At 53.8% G+C, this 23,281-nt stretch overlaps 2 protein-coding genes across 2 annotated transcripts in view; both read right to left on the reverse strand.

The window, feature by feature from the left end:
- The window catches only part of LOC116954690 (macrophage mannose receptor 1-like), a 90,069-nt gene extending 88,201 nt beyond the window's left edge, over window positions 1-1,868 (reverse strand). The window contains exons 1-2 of the mRNA XM_076052418.1: window positions 1,268-1,868; window positions 927-1,031 (exon numbers count right to left, since the gene is read on the reverse strand). Of these exons, the coding sequence (XP_075908533.1) occupies window positions 927-1,031; window positions 1,268-1,279 (117 nt within the window). The 5' untranslated portion in view covers window positions 1,280-1,868. The remainder of the gene's footprint in view (window positions 1-926; window positions 1,032-1,267) is intronic.
- A 1,805-nt stretch (window positions 1,869-3,673) lies between these two features.
- LOC142905638 (macrophage mannose receptor 1-like) lies at window positions 3,674-16,130 on the reverse strand. The gene is made up of 6 exons (XM_076052419.1): window positions 15,218-16,130; window positions 12,745-13,308; window positions 12,098-12,268; window positions 6,721-6,885; window positions 5,830-5,943; window positions 3,674-4,204 (listed from the first exon to the last, which is right to left on the reverse strand). The coding sequence occupies exons 1-6, from the start codon at window positions 15,303-15,305 to the stop codon at window positions 4,011-4,013; spliced, it is 1,296 nt and encodes a 431-aa protein (XP_075908534.1). The 5' UTR covers window positions 15,306-16,130; the 3' UTR covers window positions 3,674-4,010.
- Between the last annotated feature and the right edge of the window lie 7,151 nt (window positions 16,131-23,281).

Below are 23,281 nucleotides of genomic sequence, written 5' to 3' on the forward strand. Positions count from 1 at the left end.
AAAGTCACGTAGAATGGAAATAAAATAATAAAAATAAAATGTAATAAAATTCTAACGACGTTTCGGGCACAACACAAGTAGCCTTCTTCAGGTGAAGGAACAGAACTGTCGGGACGACAGCGCTTCTCGGCCACAGTCATTCCCTCCCTTCTCTACGATTGCGAAACGTGGACCCCCTAATGGAACATCTTCACCGGTTAGAAACATTTAGGCTGGCCTGACCACGATCCGTCCTGGGTTTAGCCAGGCTGGATTGTGTGAGGAGCTCACAAATCCTTGAAAGATCTGGACAAAGTCCCATCGGTGAGTTCCTCCGGCAGGCAAGGCTGCGTTGGCTGGGCCATGTAGCACACATGCCCAGCCACCGCATGCCGAAACAGCTTTTGTTTGGCCGGATCAAGGGGGCTAAACGGGCACGGCACGGGCTAGAGAAGAGATGGAGTGATGTGGTACAGTAGGATGTGGAGCTGAGTGGACTTGCCGATGACTGGTACCAGCGGTGCCAAGACCGGTCTCTGTGGAGGAGGCTCGTGAAGGACGCTACTGAGCAGTTGGAGGCAGTCGCCCTCCAACAACAACGGAGGGCGGAGGAGCGACGCTCAGAACAACCAGCGGAGTGCCGGGTGGCTAAAGCACAGCAGGTTGGCACAGTAGGGGGCACAGGTGGTGCATCAGCCAGTCATCTCAGTCAGTCGACCCGTGGCACCTGGGTCTGCCCCGTGGCCATCTGCCAGCGGGCATTCGACACTTCACGTGGCCTCAGGGTGCACCTAGCCTGGCACAAGCGTCGTGGTGATCTCACCGCCACTTAGTCGCGAATGGCGGTTGTTGTTGTTGGTTGACGGTGGTGGTCGACGGTGGTGGTTGATGATGGTGGTGGTTGTTGTGGTTGTTGTGATAGTTGTGGTGGTTGTGGTGGTGGTTACCGGTTTGCAACCCTGCTCCGGCTCGTGGATTTCCGGCTCGCTCGGTGCTTTCTTGCACACAAAGTCAAAGGAGCGGTCGCACTGCGTGTCGTTCCAGCGCCCTTCCTGCACGCACGCAGCACACGTGCAGCACACACACGGAGCACACACAGCACACACACGCACTTCCGATTAGCGCGGTTGGCTACGTACGGTGGCGACTGCGGTAGTCGTGGTGGTGGCGGTGGTGCGGGTGGATGCGGGCGGTGGTGCGGGTGGATGCGGGCGGTGGTGCGGGTGGATGCGGGCGGTGGTGCGGGTGGATGCGGGCGGTGGTGCGGGTGGATGCGGTTGTTTTTTACCGCGGCCGTCATGATCACGCAGTTCTCTCCGCTGCGGTCTCCGCCGCTCGGCTCGAAGCGGCTCCAGCGCGTGAAGTCCACCGTGGAGTCGTCCGTCCACTCGTAGGAGAGGAGCGAGCGGCGGTCGTGAAGGCCGATCCACACGTCTCCCGCCCCCCCTCCTCCTGCACACAGGGCGGCAGACGCATCGATCGCTCGGCCCACAAACTTTGGCCCTCCACCTCTCCTCCTCCTGGTGCTGGGAGGGTTCCAGTTTGAGTGCAGTTAGGGTCAGGGTCTGGTTGGGTTCGGGTTAGGGCTAGGGTCTGGCTGGCTGGTGTGGTTAGTGCTAGGGTCTGGCTGGCTGGTGTGGTGAGTGTTAGGGTCTGGTTGGCTGGTGTGGTTAGGGTCTGGCTGGCTGGTGTGGTTAGTGCTAGGGTCTGGTTGGCTGGTGTGGTTAGTGCTAGGGTCTGGTTGGCTGGTGTGGTGAGTGTTAGGGTCTGGTTGGCTGGTGTGGTTAGGGTCTGGCTGGCTGGTGTGGTTAGTGCTAGGGTCTGGTTGGCTGGTGTGGTTAGTGCTAGGGTCTGGCTGGCTGGTGTGGTTAGTGCTAGGGTCTGGCTGGCTGGTGTGGTTAGTGCTAGGGTCTGGCTGGCTGGTGTGGTTAGTGCTAGGGTCTGGCTGGCTGGTGTGGTTAGGGTCTGGCTGGCTGATGTGGTTAGTGCTAGGGTCTGGCTGGCTGGTGTGGTTAGTGCTAGGGTCTGGCTGGCTGGTGTGGTTAGGGTCTGGCTGGCTGATGTGGTTAGTGCTAGGGTCTGGCTGGCTGGTGTGGTTAGTGCTAGGGTCTGGCTGGCTGGTGTGGTTAGTGCTAGGGTCTGGTTGGCTGGTGTGGTTAGTGCTAGGGTCTGGCTGGCTGGTGTGGTTAGTGCTAGGGTCTGGCTGGCTGGTGTGGTTAAGGCTAGGGTCTGGTTGGCTGGTGTGGTTAGGGTCTGGTTGGCTGGTGTGGTTAGTGCTAGGGTCTGGCTGGCTGGTGTGGTTAGGGTCTGGCTGGCTGGTGTGGTTAGGGTCTGGTTGGCTGGTGTGGTTAGTGCTCGGTGCGAGTCCTGACAGGCTAAGTCCGTGCGGTTCGAGTTGGCAGTATGGGCCAGCTGCCGTAAACGCGCGGTCACTAAACACAACCGCCGCAACCACCACAACCACCGCCAACGCTCTGGCTCACCGAGCTGGGCGGCGAGGAAGTCGAGCTCCCACGCGCCGTGGATGCTGGCGAGGTCGCCGCCGTCACGGCGGCACGCGGCCAGGGCCCGTGCCTGAGTCTCGCGCCTCCCCGCCCTGCGGTAGCAGGAGCCCGCGTAGGGCAGCCACGCCGCACCGCAGCCCTGCGGCCCCGCGCCTGCCCAACGCAGAGAGAACGCCGCAGCAGCGGGTGGCGGTGGTGGCGGCGACGGTGGTGGTGGTGGCGGCAGTGGTGACTGTGGTGGTAGTGGTGGTGGCGGTGGTGGCGGCGGTGGTGACGGTGGTGGTGACGGTGGTGGCGGTGGTGGTGGTGGTGGTAGTGGTGGCGGTGGTGATGATGATGATGATCGGTCAAGCGCCAAATGTGTCGAGTTGGTTCTGTTTCACCAGGGTGAGTTACTCGAGAGACGGCAAGCAGGGTAAACTCAAGTCGCTTTCGAGAGTGGGTAAATGAGTGATATGGTGAGTGAATGAGTGGGTAAATGAGTGATATGGTGAGTGAATGAGTGGGTAAATGAGTGATATGGTGAGTGATGGAGTGGGTGGATGAGTGATATGGTGAGTGACTGAGTGGGTGGATGAGTGATATGGTGAGTGAATGGGTGGATGAGTGATATGGTGAGTGACTGAGTGGGTGGATGAGTGATATGGTGAGTGAATGAGTGCGTGGATGAGTGATATGGTGAGTGAATGGGTGGATGAGTGATATGGTGAGTGACTGAGTGGGTGGATGAGTGATATGGTGAGTGACTGAGTGGGTGGATGAGTGATATGGTGAGTGACTGAGTGGGTGGATGAGTGATATGGTGAGTGAATGGGTGGGTGGATGAGTGATATGGTGAGTGACTGAGTGGGTGGATGAGTGATATGGTGAGTGAATGAGTGGGTAAATGAGTAATATGGTGAGTGACTGAGTGGGTGAATGAGTGATATGGTGAGTGAATGGGTGGGTGGATGAGTGATATGGTGAGTGATGGAGTGGGTGGATGAGTGATATGGTGAGTGACTGAGTGCGTGGATGAGTGATATGGTGAGTGAATGGGTGGGTGGATGAGTGATATGGTGAGTGAATGGGTGGGTGGATGAGTGATATGGTGAGTGAATGAGTGGGTAAATGAGTGATATAGTGAGTGAATGAGTGGGTGGATGAGTGATATGGTGAGTGACTGAGTGGGTGGATGAGTGATATGGTGAGTGAATGAGTGGGTGGATGAGTGATATGGTGAGTGATATGGTGAGTGACTGATTGGGTGGATGAGTGATATGGTGAGTGACTGAGTGGATGGATGAGTGATATGGTGAGTGACTGAGTGGGTGGATGAGTGATATGGTGAGTGACTGAGTGGGTGCATGAGTGATATACTGAGTGTGTGAATGAGTGAAATTAGTGAATGAGTTGTATGATGTGTCGTGGTGTCGTGCATGACATGGCGTTGTGGTAGTGCGTGGTGCAGTGTGGTAGTGATGGTGTGGTGCCTAGTGGTTAGGCGTGGTGTCATGTGTGGTGGGTGTGGTAGTGCATGGTGTAGTGTTATCGGGTGGTGGTGGTGGTGGTGTTGGTGGTGTGGTTACCAGTGGCTGGCTTTGGTGGAGGCTGTGTGGGAGAGGTGGTGGTCTTATGGCAGATGAAGCCCAGGCGCTTGGAGCAGGCCAGGGTGACCCACTGGCCCTGGGCTGAGGCGTCGAAGCCTCCACAGTTGGCATCCTCCTCGTCCGTGGGGTGTCCTGGCGGGAGCGCAGACAGCGAGAACGACGATGGGAGGCCGCACTCGCTGAGATTCAGCTGGGCAGTCACTCACACACTCACCCGCTAAACCAATCACAACTCACCCACTCACCCGCTAAACCAGTCACAACTCATCCACTCACCCACTCACTCGCTAAACCAATCACAACTCACCCACTCACCCGTTAAACCAATCACAACTCACCCACTCACCCGCTAAACCAATCACAACTCACCCACTCACCCGCTAAACCAGTCACAACTCATCCACTCTTCCACTCACTCGCTAAACCAATCACAACTCACCCACGCACCCACTCACTCGCTAAACCAATCACAACTCACCCACTCACCCGTTAAACCAATCACAACTCACCCACTCACCCGCTAAACCAGTCACAACTCATCCACTCACTCGCTAAACCAATCACAACTCACCCACTCACCCGTTAAACCAATCACAACTCACCCACTCACTCGCTAAACCAATCACAACTCGCCCGCTAAACCAGTCACAACTCATCCACTCATCCACTCACCCGCTAAACCAATCACAACTCACCCACTCGCTTGCTAAACCAGTCACAACTCACCCACTTACCCACTCACCCGCTAAACCAATCACAACTCACCCACTTACCCGCTAAACCAATCACAACTCACCCACTCACCCACTCACCCGCTAAACCAATCACAACTCACCCACTCACCCGCTAAACCAATCACAACTCACCCACTCACTCACCCACTCACCCGCTAAACCAATCACAACTCACCCACTCACCCGCTAAACCAATCACAACTCACCCACTCACTCACCCACTCACTCGCTAAACCAATCACAACTCACCCACTCACTCGCTAAACCAATCACAAATCACCCACTCACTCACCCACTCACTTGCTAAACCAATCACTCATCCACTCACCCAGTCACTTGCTAAACCAATCACAACTCACCCACTCACTCGCTAAACCAATCACTCATCCACTCATTCACCAACTCACTTGCTAAACCCATCACAACTCATCCACTCACTCGCTAAACCAATCACAACTCACCCACTCACTCGCTAAATCAATCACAACTCACCCACTCACTCACCCACTCACTCGCTAAACCAATCACAACTCACCCACTCACTCATCCACTCACTTGCTAAACTAATCACAACTCACCAACTCACTCGCTAAACCAATCACAACTCACCCACTCACTCGTTAAACCAATCACTCATCCACTCACCCACTCACTCGCTAAACCAATCACTCATCCACTCACTCACCCACTCACTCGCTAAACCAATCACTCATCCACTCACTCACTAACTCACTTGCTAAACCCATCACAACTCACCCACTCACTCACTCGCTAAACCAATCACCTATCCACTCACCCACTCACTCACCCACTCACTCGCTGAACCAATCACAACTCATCCACCCACTCACTCGCTAAACCAATCACTCGTGTACTCACCCACCCACGCACTCACCCGCCCGCCCGCTCACCCACGCACTCACCCGCCCGCCCGCTCACCCACGCACTCACCCGACCGCTCACCCACGCACTCACCCGCCCGCCCGCTCACCCACGCACTCGCCCGCTCACCCACGCACTCACCCGCCTTCCAGTTGAGATAGCGGAAGGGTCGGTGGTCGCTCCACTGCCACCCTCCGTGCTCGTCCAGGTCGTTGAGCCCCATCCACAGGGTGCTGTCCTGCGAGCTCGTCAGCCCTGGCCACAGACACCGGAGTGTCACGCACGGGCCACAGCGAGGCAATGGCGCAGCCCTGCACCACCCCCCCCCATCCCCCTGCTCACGCCACCGCCCCCGAGAGCCCACTCTGGACGGTTTCGGCTTCCCGTTTTTGCCGGCGCCCGCGCTTTTTTGTTTTCCCACCGCGTGGCCGCGGCGAGAGGCCCCCTCCAGCACCGCCAATAACGCCGCCGCCGTGACCTCCAGGGCCGAGCGGTGGACTCCACCACGGGGACGCGGGGCTCTTGACCCGTCGGTCACCCCCCGTCTGGGACAGGCCGTGACACGTCCTGAACCCAGACCTGTCAACCCCTTATCGGTGCCTACCTTAAACACCGCACCTCCGATTGGCACGGTTGGCTACGTGCGGTGCGAAAGACGTTCAACACACAAACACCGCACCTCCGATTGGCTGCGTGCGGTGTGAAAGACGTTCAACACACAAACACCGCACCTCCGATTGGCTGCGTACGGTGCGAAAGACGTTCAACACACAAACACCGCGCCTCCGATTGGCTGCGTGCGGTGTGAAAGACGTTCAACACACAAACACCGCACCTCCGATTGGCTGCGTACGGTGCGAAAGAAGTTCAACACACAAACACCGCGCCTCCGATTGGCACGGTTGGCTGCGTGCGGTGCGAAAGACGTTCAACCTGCGCAACATACATACGAAACCTGCCCTTAACTTGTGCCCTGAGAACGGCTGTGGTGAGGGCGCTTCAAGACCGCAAGTTGTTCTGTGGTGCCCTCACCGGAGAGGAAGGCCTGCTCGTGGAGCTGGGCCACGCTCAGCAGCTGGGCCCCCTGCTGGCGGCACGCGCTGCGGGCCTCGTACCACGGCAGGGCGGCCGACAGGGCCAGGTGGTAGCACGAGCCGGAGCGGGGGTCCTTCTGCCAGAAGTGCTCGCACGAGTCTCCTGGCGGGGGGGGGGGGGGGGGGTCGGTGGGGGGGTGGGTCGGTGGGGGCGGTTGGTGGGGGGGGTCGGACCACATCATCGCAACCAGGCGACCAAGTTGTCGCCTGATGAGGCTGGTTGATGTGGCTGATGTTGTGGCTGTTGTGGTTGATGTTGTTGTTGATGTGGTTGATGTTGTGGCTGTTGTGGTTGATGTTGTGGTTGTTGTGGTTGATGTTGTGGTTGTTGTGGTTGATGTTGTGGCTGTTGTGGTTGATGTTGTTGTTGATGTGGTTGATGTTGTGGCTGTTGTGGTTGATGTTGTTGTTGATGTGGTTGATGTTGTGGCTGTTGTGGTTGATGTTGTTGTTGATGTGGTTGATGTTGTGGCTGTTGTGGTTGATGTTGTTGTTGATGTGGTTGATGTTGTGGCTGTTGTGGTTGATGTTGTTGTTGATGTGGTTGATGTTGTGGCTGTTGATGTTGTTGTTGATGTGGTTGATGTTGTGGCTGTTGATGTTGTTGTTGATGTGGTTGATGTTGTGGCTGTTGTGGTTGATGTTGTTGTTGATGTGGTTGATGTTGTTGTTGATGTGGTTGATGTTGTGGCTGTTGTGGTTGATGTTGTGGTTGTTGTGGTTGATGTTGTGGTTGTTGTGGTTGATGTTGTGGCTGTTGTGGTTGATGTTGTTGTTGATGTGGTTGATGTTGTGGCTGTTGTGGTTGATGTTGTTGTTGATGTGGTTGATGTTGTGGCTGTTGTGGTTGATGTTGTTGTTGATGTGGTTGATGTTGTGGCTGTTGTGGTTGATGTTGTTGTTGATGTGGTTGATGTTGTGGCTGTTGTGGTTGATGTTGTTGTTGATGTGGTTGATGTTGTGGCTGTTGATGTTGTTGTTGATGTGGTTGATGTTGTGGCTGTTGATGTTGTTGTTGATGTGGTTGATGTTGTGGCTGTTGTGGTTGATGTTGTTGTTGATGTGGTTGATGTTGTTGTTGATGTGGTTGATGTTGTGGCTGTTGTGGTTGATGTTGTGGTTGTTGTGGTTGATGTTGTGGTTGTTGTGGTTGATGTTGTGGCTGTTGTGGTTGATGTTGTTGTTGATGTGGTTGATGTTGTGGCTGTTGTGGTTGATGTTGTTGTTGATGTGGTTGATGTTGTGGCTGTTGTGGTTGATGTTGTTGTTGATGTGGTTGATGTTGTGGCTGTTGTGGTTGATGTTGTTGTTGATGTGGTTGATGTTGTGGCTGTTGTGGTTGATGTTGTTGTTGATGTGGTTGATGTTGTGGCTGTTGATGTTGTTGTTGATGTGGTTGATGTTGTGGCTGTTGATGTTGTTGTTGATGTGGTTGATGTTGTGGCTGTTGTGGTTGATGTTGTTGTTGATGTGGTTGATGTTGTGGCTGTTGTGGTTGATGTTGTTGATGTGGTTGATGTTGTGGCTGTTGATGTTGTTGTGGTTGATGTTGTGGTTGTTGTTGATGTGGTTGATGTTGTGGCTGTTGTGGTTGATTTTGTGGTTGTTGTTGATGTGGTTGATGTTGTGGCTGTTGTGGTTGATGTTGTGGTTGTTGTTGTTGTTGTTTTGGTTGATGTTGTGGCTGTTGTGGTTGATGTTGTGGTTGTTGTTAATGTGGTTGATGTTGTGGCTGTTGTGGTTGATGTTGTTGCTTTGGTTGATGTTGTGGCTGTTGTGGTTGATGTTGTGGTTGTTGTTGATGAGGTTGATGTTGTGGTTGTTGTGGTTGATGTTGTGGCTGTTGTTGATGAGGTTGATGTTGTGGTTGTTGTGGTTGATGTTGTGGCTGTTGTGGTTGATGTTGTGGTTGTTGATGTGGTTGATGTTGTGGCTGTTGTGGTTGATGTTGTGGTTGTTGTTTTGGTTGATGTTGTGGTTGATGTTGTGGTTGTTGTTGTTGATGTGGTTGATGTTGTGGTTGTTGTGGTTGATGTTGTGGTTGTTGTTGTTTTGGTTGATGTTGTGGCTGTTGTGGTTGATGTGGTGGTTGTTGTTGATGTGGCTGATGTTGTGGCTGTTGTGGTTGTTGTTGATGTGGCTGATGTTGTGGTTGATGTTGTGGTTGTTGTTGATGTGGTTGATGTTGTGGCTGTTGTGGTTGATGTTGTGGTTGTTGTTTTGTATGATGTTGTGGCTGTTGTGGTTGATGTTGTGGTTGTTGTGGTTGATGTTGTGGTTGTTGTTGTTGTGGCTGTTGTGGTTGATGTTGTGGTTGTTGTTGTTGTTTTGGTTGATGTTGTGGCTGTTGTGGTTGATGTTGTGGTTGTTGTTGATGTGGTTGATGTTGTGGCTGTTGTGGTTGATGTTGTGGTTGTTGTTGTTTTGGTTGATGTTGTGGCTGTTGTGGTTGATGTTGTGGTTGTTGTTGATGTGGTTGATGTTGTGGTTGTTGTGGTTGATGTTGTGGCTGTTGTGGTTGATGTTGTGGTTGTTGATGTGGTTGATGTTGTGGTTGTTGTGGTTGATGTTGTGGTTGTTGTGGTTGATGTTGTGACTGTTGTGGTTGATGTTGTGGTTGTTGTTGTTGTTTTGGTTGATGTTGTGGCTGTTGTGGTTGATGTTGTGGTTGTTGTTGATGTGGTTGATGTTGTGGCTGTTGTGGTTGATGTTGTGGTTGTTGTTGTTTTGGTTGATGTTGTGGCTGTTGTGGTTGATGTTGTGGTTGTTGTTGATGTGGTTGATGTTGTGGTTGTTGTGGTTGATGTTGTGGCTGTTGTGGTTGATGTTGTGGTTGTTGATGTGGTTGATTTGGCTGTTGTGGTTGATGTTGTGGTTGTTGATGTGGTTTATGTTGTGGCTGTTGTGGTTGTTGTTGATGTGGTTGATGTTGTGGTTGTTGTGGTTGATGTTGTGGTTGTTGTTGTTTTGGTTGATGTTGTGGCTGTTGTGGTTGATGTTGTGGTTGTTGTTGATGTGGCTGATGTTGTGGCTGTTGTGGTTGTTGTTGATGTGGCTGATGTTGTGGTTGATGTTGTGGTTGATGTTGTGGTTGTTGTTGATGTGGTTGATGTTGTGGCTGTTGTGGTTGATGTTGTGGTTGTTGTTTTGTATGATGTTGTGGCTGTTGTGGTTGATGTTGTGGTTGTTGTTGATGTGGTTGATGTTGTGGTTGTTGTGGTTGATGTTGTGGTTGTTGTTGTTTTGGTTGATGTTGTGGCTGTTGTGGTTGATGTTGTGGTTGTTGTTGATGTGGTTGATGTTGTGGTTGTTGTGGTTGATGTTGTGGCTGTTGTGGTTGATGTTGTGGTTGTTGATGTGGTTGATGTTGTGGTTGTTGTGGTTGATGTTGTGGTTGTTGTGGTTGATGTTATGACTGTTGTGGTTGATGTTGTGGTTGTTGTTGTTGTTTTGGTTGATGTTGTGGCTGTTGTGGTTGATGTTGTGGTTGTTGTTGATGTGGTTGATGTTGTGGCTGTTGTGGTTGATGTTGTGGTTGTTGTTGTTGTTTTGGTTGATGTTGTGGCTGTTGTGGTTGATGTTGTGGTTGTTGTTGATGTGGTTGATGTTGTGGTTGTTGTGGTTGATGTTGTGGCTGTTGTGGTTGATGTTGTGGTTGTTGATGTGGTTGATGTGGCTGTTGTGGTTGATGTTGTGGTTGTTGATGTGGTTTATGTTGTGGCTGTTGTGGTTGTTGTTGATGTGGTTGATGTTGTGGTTGTTGTGGTTGATGTTGTGGTTGTTGTTGTTTTGGTTGATGTTGTGGCTGTTGTGGTTGATGTTGTGGTTGTTGTTGATGTGGCTGATGTTGTGGCTGTTGTGGTTGATGTTGTGGTTGTTGTTGATGTGGCTGATGTTGTGGTTGATGTTGTGGTTGATGTTGTGGTTGTTGTTGATGTGGTTGATGTTGTGGCTGTTGTGGTTGATGTTGTGGTTGTTGTTTTGTATGATGTTGTGGCTGTTGTGGTTGATGTTGTGGTTGTTGTTGATGTGGTTGATGTTGTGGTTGTTGTGGTTGATGTTGTGGTTGTTGTTGTTGTGGTTGATGTTGTGGCTGTTGTGGTTGATGTTGTGGTTGTTGTTTTGGTTGATGTTGTGGCTGTTGTGGTTGATGTTGTGGTTGTTGTTGATGTGGTTGATGTTGTGGCTGTTGTGGTTGATGTTGTGGTTGTTGTTGTTGTTTTGGTTGATGTTGTGGCTGTTGTGGTTGTTGTTGTTTTGGTTGATGTGGTTGATGTTGTGGTTGTTGTGGTTGATGTTGTGGCTGTTGTGGTTGATGTTGTGGTTGTTGATGTGGTTTATGTTGTGGCTGTTGTGGTTGATGTTGTGGTTGTTGTTGATGTGGTTGATGTTGTAGTTGATGTTGTGGTTGTTGTTTTGTATGATGTTGTGGCTGTTGTGGTTGATGTTGTGGTTGTTGTTGATGTGGCTGATGTTGTGGTTGTTGTGGCTGTTGTTTTGTTTGTTGTGGTTGTTGCTGTTGTAATCGCCGGGCGAAACGTCACGGCACTTACACACACACACCCACGTGTGCTGAACTCGTAACTAATGGGCACGTTGTGTTCACGCCACGAGCCTTACCAGTTGGCTGTGTCGGGTGGCGGTGGGTTTCACGACGCAGTTATATTTACGCAATCTAACCAAACCCCCCACCCCCTTTATTATGGATAATTTCATTACCATCGGTAATCGGTAGCCAACCGCACTAATCGGAGGTGCAGGGAGCGACGGCAAACTAAACACAAAAAGCAGTCCTAAAAAAAAAACGAGTGTGTGAATACAGATGACGATTTAAAAGTCCACACAGCTCTCCAGCGTTCCAGACGGCCGCAGAAGCGCGTCTGGAAGCACCGCGCGATGATAATTGCGGTGACCACCGCCTTAGCCCGACGTTTCGCCAATAGCCGCGAAGGCGAGCGGACTTTGCGTGACGATGGTCGAAGACTCGTCGACGAGATCGCCAGCGAGGTGTTGTGCTCCAATTTGTGGCCCAGCGCTTTGTGCGTGTGGCGAGGGCGACCTCACAACAACGCATTCGGTCCGGCAACCGGTCCGCACCCACTCGGTCCAGACGACCGCGGAAGCGCCTCTGGAAGCGCCCCGCGATGACGACGCAGCGACCACCGCGTTTGTTCAAAAGCCGCTGCTGCTGCTGCTCGCCCGCATCGCTACGATCCCAGCGGGGTGTGTGGGGGGCAGCGGATGGTGGGGGGGGGGTGGGTGGTGGGGGGTAAGTGGGGGGGAGGGGGTGGTGGGTGGAGGCACGTCGCCCTCACCTGGCACGGGACAGAACCCCCACTTCCCCTCGCCGTAGTCGGGGGTGGTGGCGCACCACAGGAGGCCATCTTTGCGTCCCTGCGTGGTGCAGCCCCCGTACCACGTGCCCTCGAAGCGGAACGGCACGTGGCACGGCTGCCCCTTGGCGTTGCCCTCGAAGGTGTAGACGGCTGCACCGCGGCGCGAATCGTCACAGACGGGGGGTGGGTGGAGAGGGAGGGAGGGGGCTCTGTGACTTGCCAGCGGCTTGAACTACCCGCGTTTAACTCACTGGCCGTCTGATTGGACGTCACCTGTGCTGTAAGTGTAATTACTATTATGCATAATTATTATTGCCATTGGCTTCTATCGTGCTTCGCCTGCATTCCTATCTGCAGTGCGAGGCTAGTTGTCGTCATCGTCGAAGAATGGAACAGATTATTCGTCGAATAATGGCACCATCGGTAATCGATTGACTAAGCGACAGAGCTACCCAGCACGGTTCCTGTACCCGTGAAGGCGCGGCTCAGTTAGCGGCAGTAGAAAAGCGAGAGATACCCAGCACGGTTCACCTACCCGTGTAGGCATGGCTCGATTAGCGGCAGCAGAAAAACAGGAGCTACCCAGCACGGTTCCCGTACCCGTGTAGGCACGGCTCGGTAAGCACCAGCAGTAAAACGGGAGCTGGCCCAGCACGGTTCCCGTACCCGTGTAGGCACGGCTCGGTTAGCGGCAGTAGTAAAACAGGAGCTACCCAGCACGGTTCCCGTACCCGTGTAGGTGCGGCTGCAAAGACTGTCGCGGGTATCCCACAACACCCAGCGGCTCCACCCCAGCATGCCCCTGAACAGCACGGCCACCGAGCCCTGGGTCCCGCGCCAGTTCAGGTGCAGGTCCGTGCCGCTCAGCGACAGCAGCGTGTCGTTGCGGCACTCCCAGGCCTGCAGGCGGCCGGCCGCTATGCCCCCCCCGGCCGCCGTTGCCGCGGCCGCCGGCGGCCGCCCGCCGCCGCACGGCGCCAGCTCCACGGGGTTGAGCTCGGCGGGGTTGAGAGGCCCCGAGAGGCACAGGCCCGGGGAGGAGGCGGCGAAGAGCGTGGCTGAGGAGCCCCACTGCCACCGCTGGGCCGGCGCGTCGGCGTCGCACCTCGCCACCCCCGTGGTGGTGCCCTTGGCCTCCAGGCAGCGGTCGTGAGCCGCGTTGTAGATCTGGAAGGTCGAGCTGCTGGGACCTGTGGAGGGTTACGGGGTTGGTGGTGGTGGTGGTGGGGGGGGGGGGAGCAGTGGTGCAGCGGTTGGCGCTGCGAAATCGGCCACCCGAGTTCGATTCCTCCTCACGACCAATAGCAATGGCGAATATGTGAACTGGTCCTTGGCCTCCCCTAGGTTGACTCAGCCTTAAATCACGACCTGGTGTGGTCTGTAAAACATTAGCACTGGGGAGACAAAGGCGGTCGGGCGTGGAGCTGGCCACCCACCCCCTCGTGTGCCGTGCCGGCCTTCATAGGTGAAGTAATTGTCCCACGCGATCCCTGGGACCAGAGTCATCAAGAAGGCAGGAGCAAAACACTCCATGCTCTGATTGGTTAGGGGCACGGGGAGACAAGCGCATTGGCCGGGACGTTCAAAAAGGGAAAAGAGCGGGAAAGTCGGTTGAGTGACGGGAGGGACGGCGATGTCAGGAGAGGGGAAGAGAGGTGATGATTGGTCGAGACGGAGCGGGGGCGGGGCAGGGGGGGACGAGGGGCGGAGCCAGGAAGAGGTTAAAAGAGGGAGCGGGAGGCGGAGCTCGGGGGCGTTGCGGGAGAGAGCGGCGATGGAGGTTGTGGACCCGTGCCATGGAGTAAAGAAAAACCTTCCTAACCTTGTGGATAAAGAAAAGGGCCAGAGTATTCTTTCATAGGTGCCACTCGCTAACGGCACTTGCCCCGATAGCTCTGTGTAAGGCTATGCGGGCGAGCTTTGGTCTTCGATGGAGGGTGACGATGTCGGTCTATGGGTCTCTATAAAAACGGCAGAGACTATACATTCTGTCTCGCATATCTTGCCCTCTACACGTAACAAATTACGAGTTTGCGACTCACGCACCGCTCAGGATAACTCAACACGACGCGTAACTCGGTCCCCCACCAAACGTGGCTGTCTCATTACGTGACAAATGACATCAGAATGGGTGTCCTATGACGTCATCGTCGTCATCATCATCCTACACCGCCATGTGGAATGGATTCCTGTACGATTCTTAAAGTGTAGAGCAGTGGTTCGTAGCCGGGGGTTGCACGCAGCCCCTTGTGGGAGCGAGCTGCCCTTTCTGGGGGTGGCGAGACATGGCCAGGTATTTTTTAGAAGCTAAATCATCGGAACACAAATTAAGTACGGGCACGTGAGTGACAACTTACTTTGTTTCATCAAACCCTGCGTATTTATTAACATCCTACATTGTTTTACCTATTGAGAAGCAAAAGGGGGTGCAAGGCTGCAGTCAAGGTTAAGAACCACTAGGACAGAGTTATCCTCCTCCTCCTCGATCAGCGGCATCCAGAACCCTGGCCCCTTAACCCTGCCTCGCCTGCCGGAGGAGCTCACCGATCTTTCAAGGATGTGTGGAGCTCCTCACACAATCCAGTTTCGTTAACCCCCCCCCCCCCCACCTAAATAGGGCCGGGGTCGGCAAACGACAAGAAGAAGAGCCATTGACTCTTTGGTTTTTTCGGTAAAGTCACGTAGAAATAAGAAATAAGAATAAAATTATTTCTTATTTCTACGTGACTTTACCGAAAAAAACAAAGAGCAATTCCTGCAGTCACGAAAGCATCAAATCAAGTAAGAGCCATTCATTTCGAATTCCGTTCGTTTTTGTGTGTTGAAGAGCCGCAATGCACTGTGGGTGAATACGAGATGGTGAATCACGAATGAATAACGGCCACGAAGCAGTTCCTTGAAGAGAGCCGCACGCGGCCCCTGAGACGCAGGCTGCGGACCCCTGCCACAGGGGACGCCCCAGGACTGCTTCGGACATTCACGTCGCTGGTGTCGGGAGGCCACGAGCGGGAATCTCAACTCGGGTGGGCGGGTTCGGAGCGCAGCGCGCTAACCACTGCGCCGCCGCTCCCCACGCAGTCAAAGCAAGTGGACACTCACCATCACCTGCAGAGCTCTCCGGCACGAGCAGCAGCTGTAGGAGCAGCAGCAGCAGCAGGGGCGTGCGTGCAGGAATGCCCAGCGCCATGAGGTCCAGCAAATCAGCACTCCCACACTCGGCAGCCTGAGCTGGAGAAAGAGGTGGCGGTGCTGGTGGTGGAAGAGGATGATGAGGCAGTCGGTGGTGGCAGTGGCAATGGAGGATATAGTGCTGATGGCGGAGATGAGATGGGTTGTGATGGTGGTGGTGGTTGTTGTTGAAGTGGTGTTGGTGAAGGAGGTGATGGTGGTGGTGACAGAGGTTGCTTAGTAGTGATGGTTGATGATCGTTTTGGACAGTCAGTGGTGATGAAGGAAGTGGTGATGGAGGTGGTGTTGGTGATGAAAGTGCAGTGGTGATGATGGTGTGATGGTGGCAGGAGTGATGGAGTTGAGCGCGGACGGTGATGCAAGTGTGGTAGTGGTGATGGTGATGGTGATACAAGTGTGGTAGTGGTGATGGTGATGGTGATACAAGTGTGGTAGTGGTGATGGTGGTGGTGATACAAGTGTGGTAGTGGTGATGGTGATACAAGTTTGGTAGTGGTGGTGGAGGCGAGTGTGGTAGTGGTGATGGTGATGGTGATACAAGTGTGGTAGTGGTGGTGGTGGTGATACAAGTGTGGTAGTGGTGATGGTGGCGGTGGTGATACAAGTGTGGTAGTGATGGTGATACAAGTGTGGTAGTGGTGATGGTAGTGGTGATACAAGTGTGGTAGTGGTGATGGAGGCGAGTGTGGTGGTGGTGAAAGAGGAGGAAAGTTCCGATTCAGGAGGTCGTGGATGGACGTGAGTTGTGGTGGTGGTGCTGCTGCTACTGCTGGTGGTGCTGCTGCTACTGCTGGTGGTGGTGCTGCTGCTACTGCTGATGGTGGGAGTTGAATCGAATCGGCAATCTCGGGATTTATAGGCTTGGGGTCGGGAGAGACGGGGGGGGGGGGGCACATCCCGTGCCACTGTTTCCCGTCACGAGTAGACGGGGGGGGGGGGGGTCTCCACAAAGTGAGAGAGGACGCGGGTTACAATGGGAGGAGGTGCAGACAACGTGGGGGGGGGGGGCTCGAGGGGGGGGGCGCACTGAAGCAGATAGCCATGGGAACGCGCAAGTGTGTATCACTGCCCTCAATGGAGGCGAGAGACCGCTTCTCCACCCTAGCCCCAATCAAAGTAAGCCAGCCAAGCACTTAGCGAGAGGCAACTGAACGCAATAACTTCCTCCAAACCCAACTCGTCAACCGGTACTTAACCACAACCGAGTGGCAGCCACTTGGATTAGCTCTGACCCTAAGCAACGAGATGAGTTCTAGCCACTAGTACTAGTCCTTAACCCGAGCCCTCTCACGAGTTAACCAGCCCCTCGCCCCATCCTTAATCCTAACCACAGTCACCAGACATTAACCATAGCTCCCACCACACTAGCCAACCAGCCCCTCGCCCCATCCTTAATCCTAACCACACACTCACCGGACATTAACCATAACCCTCGCCACACTAGCCAGCCAGCCCCTAGCCCCATCCTTAATCCTAACCACACACTCACCGGACATTAACCATAAACCCTCGCCACACTAGCCAACCAGCCCCTAGCCCCATCCTTAATCCTAACCACACACTCACCGGACATTAACCATAACCCTCGCCACACTAGCCAACCAGCCCCTAGCCCCAACCTTAATCCTAACCACACACTCACCGGACATTAACCATAAACCCTCGCCACACTAGCCAACCAGCCCCTAGCCCCAACCTTAATCCTAACCACACACTCACCGGACATTAACCATAACCCTCGCCACACTAGCCAACCAGCCCCTAGCCCCAACCTTAATCCTAACCACACACTCACCGGACATTAACCATAAACCCTCGCCACACTAGCCAACCAGCCCCTAGCCCCAACCTTAATCCTAACCACACACTCACCGGACATTAACCATAACCCTCGCCACACTAGCCAACCAGCCCCTAGCCCCAACCTTAATCCTAACCACACACTCACCGGACATTAACCATAACCCTCGCCACACTAGCCAGCCAGCCCCTAGCCCCAACCTTAATCCTAACCACACACTCACCGGACATTAACCATAACCCTCGCCACACTAGCCAGCCAGCCCCTAGCCCCAACCTTAATCCTAACCACACACTCACCGGACATTAACCATAACCCTCGCCACACTAGCCAGCCAGCCCCTAGCCCCAACCCTAATCCTAACCACACACTCACCGGACATTAACCATAACCCTCGCCACACTAGCCAGCCAGCCCCTAGCCCCAACCTTAATCCTAACCACACACTCACCAGACATTAACCATAACCCTCGCCACACTAGCCAGCCAGCCCCTAGCCCCAACCTTAATCCTAACCACACACTCACCGGACATTAACCATAACCCTCGCCACACTAGTCAACCAGCCCCTAGCCCCAACCTTAATCCTAACCACACACTCACCGGACATTAACCATAACCCTCGCCACACTAGCCAGCCAGCCCCTAGTCCCATCCTTAATCCTAACCACACACTCACCGGACATTAACCATAACCCTCGCCACACTAGCCAACCAGCCCCTAGCCCCAACCTTAATCCTAACCACACACTCACCGGACATTAACCATAACCCTCGCCACACTAGCCAACCAGCCCCTAGCCCCAACCTTAATCCTAACCACACACTCACCGGACATTAACCATAACCCTCGCCACACTAGCCAGCCAGCCCCTAGCCCCAACCTTAATCCTAACCACACACTCACCGGACATTAACCATAACCCTCGCCACACTAGCCAGCCAGCCCCTAGCCCCATCCTTAATCCTAACCACACACTCACCGGACATTAACCATAACCCTCGCCACACTAGCCAACCAGCCCCTAGCCCCAACCTTAATCCTAACCACACACTCACCGGACATTAACCATAACCCTCGCCACACTAGCCAACCAGCCCCTAGCCCCAACCTTAATCCTAACCACACACTCACCGGACATTAACCATAACCCTCGCCACACTAGCCAGCCAGCCCCTAGCCCCAACCTTAATCCTAACCACACACTCACCGGACATTAACCATAACCCTCGCCACACTAGCCAACCAGCCCCTAGCCCCAACCTTAATCCTAACCACACACTCACCGGACATTAACCATAAACCCTCGCCACACTAGCCAACCAGCCCCTAGCCCCAACCTTAATCCTAACCACACACTCACCGGACATTAACCATAACCCTCGCCACACTAGCCAGCCAGCCCCTAGCCCCAACCTTAATCCTAACCACACACTCACCGGACATTAACCATAACCCTCGCCACACTAGCCAGCCAGCCCCTAGCCCCATCCTTAATCCTAACCACACACTCACCGGACATTAACCATAACCCTCGCCACACTAGCCAGCCAGCCCCTAGCCCCAACCTTAATCCTAACCACACACTCACCGGACATTAACCATAACCCTCGCCACACTAGCCAGCCAGCCCCTAGCCCCAACCTTAATCCTAACCACACACTCACCGGACATTAACCATAACCCTCGCCACACTAGCCAACCAGCCCCTAGCCCCAACCTTAATCCTAACCACACACTCACCGGACATTAACCATAAACCCTCGCCACACTAGCCAACCAGCCCCTAGCCCCAACCTTAATCCTAACCACACACTCACCGGACATTAACCATAACCCTCGCCACACTAGCCAGCCAGCCCCTAGCCCCAACCTTAATCCTAACCACACACTCACCGGACATTAACCATAACCCTCGCCACACTAGCCAGCCAGCCCCTAGCCCCATCCTTAATCCTAACCACACACTCACCGGACATTAACCATAACCCTCGCCACACTAGCCAGCCAGCCCCTAGCCCCAACCTTAATCCTAACCACACACTCACCGGACATTAACCATAACCCTCGCCACACTAGTCAACCAGCCCCTAGCCCCAACCTTAATCCTAACCACACACTCACCGGACATTAACCATAACCCTCGCCACACTAGCCAGCCAGCCCCTAGCCCCAACCTTAATCCTAACCACACACTCACCGGACATTAACCATAACCCTCGCCACACTAGCCAGCCAGCCCCTAGCCTCATCCTTAATCCTAACCACACACTCACCGGACATTAACCATAACCCTCGCCACACTAGCCAGCCAGCCCCTAGCCCCAACCTTAATCCTAACCACACACTCACCGGACATTAACCATAACCCTCGCCACACTAGCCAGCCAGCCCCTAGCCCCAACCTTAATCCTAACCACACACTCACCGGACATTAACCATAACCCTCGCCACACTAGCCAACCAGCCCCTAGCCCCAACCTTAATCCTAACCACACACTCACCGGACATTAACCATAACCCTCGCCACACTAGCCAACCAGCCCCTAGCCCCAACCTTAATCCTAACCACACACTCACCGGACATTAACCATAACCCTCGCCACACTAGCCAGCCAGCCCCTAGCCCCAACCTTAATCCTAACCACACACTCACCGGACATTAACCATAAACCTTCGCCACACTAGCCAACCAGCCCCTAGCCCCAACCTTAATCCTAACCACACACTCACCGGACATTAACCATAACCCTCGCCACACTAGCCAACCAGCCCCTAGCCCCAACCTTAATCCTAACCACACACTCACCGGACATTAACCATAACCCTCGCCACACTAGCCAACCAGCCCCTAGCCCCAACCTTAATCCTAACCACACACTCACCGGACATTAACCATAACCCTCGCCACACTAGCCAGCCAGCCCCTAGCCCCAACCTTAATCCTAACCACACACTCACCGGACATTAACCATAACCCTCGCCACACTAGCCAGCCAGCCCCTAGCCCCAACCTTAATCCTAACCACACACTCACCGGACATTAACCATAACCCTCGCCACACTAGCCAGCCAGCCCCTAGCCCCATCCTTAATCCTAACCACACACTTACCGGACATTAACCATAACCCTCGCCACACTAGCCAGCCAGCCCCTAGCCCCAACCTTAATCCTAACCACACACTCACCGGACATTAACCATAACCCTCGCCACACTAGCCAACCAGCCCCTAGCCCCAACCTTAATCCTAACCACACACTCACCGGACATTAACCATAAACCCTCGCCACACTAGTCAACCAGCCCCTAGCCCCAACCTTAATCCTAACCACACACTCACCGGACATTAACCATAACCCTCGCCACACTAGCCAACCAGCCCCTAGCCCCATCCTTAATCCTAACCACACACTCACCGGACATTAACCATAACCCTCGCCACACGGGCTCCAGCTCTTCACTGCACTGCTGCAGACACGACTACGTGCTAAGTTAACACACTTTTTTAAAAAACGAAACCGGACTAAGGACGGAGAAGCTGCGGGCATCTTTGTTTTAATTCGCAGAATTTGCAAACATTTTGCAGAGGGGTGAAACGAAGAGCGGTTGTCCTATGGATAGACTCGGCCGCGCCATGGGAATGCGGAATTTCCACCACTGGCACCGCAGGGCCGTGAACAGGAGATGGGCGCCAATGCCTCGATGCTAAAACTGAGGAGCAAGTCAGCCTTGACTGACAGAACTTGAGACGAAGTCATTGGGGAGACACTTAACCGACAGAGTAACTTTCATATCTCGACCTCTGCACATCTCCCACCAACCCCCAACTTCCTGATGAAATACCGTCAACCCTTTCCCCCCAGGTCGTCCAACAAGCCCGCCGTGCACTGCGATCACTAGCATTCAACGGCCCGCTGAGCAGAAACGAAGCGTCAATGGCAATGAGCGCGGCAACGATGGACGGGTCACCCTGTATGGAGAATTTTTGTAAAATTCCAATTGTAAAATACATCATGCATCCTTACGGAAGAGGCTCATGCAGCAGGCTGAGCGCCACCTGCTTTCAGAGCTGTTTCCTCTGCAGCCAGTGGTGGTTCTTCTTCGTAACCCTGGGGTGCACGCACGACCTGTGGGTGCGAAATGCCCTTTCTGGGGGTGGCGTGGCATGGCCATTAGCGCGCTGCTACCGCGGCTCGTGTTGCTCGCGCAGCTCTTTCCCCCCCCCACCCACTCACTGTGGAACCCCGAATAAGCAGCAGCTGCATTTGGAGGCTTGCCCCCTCTTTTCTCTCCGCCTGATGAAGACCGCTTGTGTTGGGACAGAAACGTCGCGGGTTCTTTTGACTTTATTCTTTTCTATTTAGTTTTTTATTTGATTATTTTTTATTTTACTGCGAGTTTATTTTATTATTTTCAATTTCTTATTCGTATTTTTATTATTAATAAAAAATGTTATTTTATTTCATCATTTAAATTTTATTTGTGGATTTTTATTGTTTTCTATTTACGTGACTTTACCGAAAGAACCAAGAATATAAGATAAATCCACTCTATAGTAACGACATATCTTGGGTTTAAAGGGCTGACCCACTTCAACGATGTTTGAAAGGGGGTGCTGCAGTAACGGCTCAGAGCTACTGCTCTTAAGATGACGCTTGGGCAGCTACTTCTGCAGTCAATCAAACAAGCTGTTCTCTCTCTCTCCACGTGCAGTGTGGGCACGGCGTTGATCTAACACGTCCGCCAAAAAGAGTGCTCGTGGACGTCAACAAGTTTCAGTGCACGGGGCTCAATGCCGAATCGAGTGAAAACCCAACGGACACAAAGCAAACGCGTGGTTAGGAAGCACACGGGGAAAACGGGACACCTCCCAACAACAATACCAATGACACTTCTGAGACGCGTTGGTTATCTGGGCTCGTTGAACAGCGGCGGCAGCAGCAGCAGCAGCTGATACGACAAAATCGACCGTAATTTTGATTGAGAATAATCCTTCATTGGGTTAACGTCTTGCCGGCAGTATCCGTGGGGGGCTCAACTCTCAAACGCGTCCCGAGCACCACGTTTCTCTGGCTCTCCTTCCAGAGAGAGAAACCGCGCACATGAACGTGATGGGGGTTGTTCTGCGTGCCTGTGTGTGTCCATGCGTGTCTGTGTCTCCATGCGTGTCTGTGTGTCCATGCGTGTCTGTGTGTGTCCATGCGTGCCTGTGTGTGTCCATGCGTGTCTGTGTGTGTGTCCATGCGTGGGGAGCGGTAGTGTAGCGGTTAGCGCGCTGCGCTATGAACCCGGCGACCCGGGTTTGCTTTCCGCTCATGGCCAACACCGGTGATGAAAATCTGAACCGGTCCTGGGCCTCCCCTAGGTCGGCTCAGCCTCAAATGAGTACCTGGTGCGACGTGTAAAAACATCGCCACTGCGGAGACAAAGGCGGCCGGGCGTGGTGCTGGCCACCCACCCCCTCGTGTGCCGTGCCGGCCTTCATAGGTGCTCGCTAAAAGCACTTGCCCCTACAGTCTGTTAAGGCTACACGGGGGGTCCTTGTCTTTGCTTGTGTGTGCAGTCATTGCGGGGAGTGGTCGAGTAGCGGTTAGCGCACTGCGCTTCGATCCCGGCGACCCGACTTCGATAGGGGACCGTGGATGGTGAGATGTTAACTGCCGTGCAGGCCGTGGGTTCAATCCCAAGCCTGACGTCCGTATATTTGGGGTTTGCGTGTCTCTCTCCATCGTGGTCGCATGGATTTTTCTCCGGGTCCTCCGGTTTTCCCCCTCCAAGTTCAGAATCAACGTCACGCGTCGAAGAGTTTTTGGCTGCTACGAACTCCCCACGTGATGATGAGAAGCCACTTAGCCGATCGATCATTTGTGGCATGCAGGTCGCTTCTGAAAAAAAAGAGCTGTCTAGCTCAGCGAGGCCTTACCCGGTACAATACAAAAAAAACACATTTTAGTTCGAGTTTCCCCGCTCACGGCCAACACCAGTGACAGCGAATACCTGAACAGGTCCTGGGCCTCTCCTAGGTCGACTCAGCCCCTAAATGAGAACCTGCTGCGGTGTGCAAACATCGCCACTGGCGGAGACAAACAGCCGACCAGGCGTGCTGCTGGCCACCCACACCACCACCCATCCGTGTGCCGTGCCGGCCTTCATCGGCGCTGCTACTCGCT

The sequence above is a fragment of the Petromyzon marinus genome, chromosome 56 (genome assembly GCF_048934315.1).
Source record: "Petromyzon marinus isolate PM22_M1 ecotype Great Lakes invasive population chromosome 56, UKy_Petmar_22M1.pri1.0, whole genome shotgun sequence".
Taxonomy (NCBI): Eukaryota; Metazoa; Chordata; class Hyperoartia; order Petromyzontiformes; family Petromyzontidae; genus Petromyzon; species Petromyzon marinus.

Bases quoted from the DNA above. Each gene is read 5' to 3' on its own strand.
- LOC142905638 (XM_076052419.1), bottom strand. From the start codon at position 15,305: ATGGCGCTGGGCATTCCTGCACGCACGCCCCTGCTGCTGCTGCTGCTC. The intron at 12,269-12,744 runs GTGCTTACCGAG...GCCGCGGTGCAG, and splicing joins CAGCTCCCGTTTTACTGCTG to CCGTCTACACCTTCGAGGGC. The intron at 6,886-12,097 runs GTGAGGGCGACG...CCCCCCCGCCAG, and splicing joins GGGGTTCTGTCCCGTGCCAG to GAGACTCGTGCGAGCACTTC.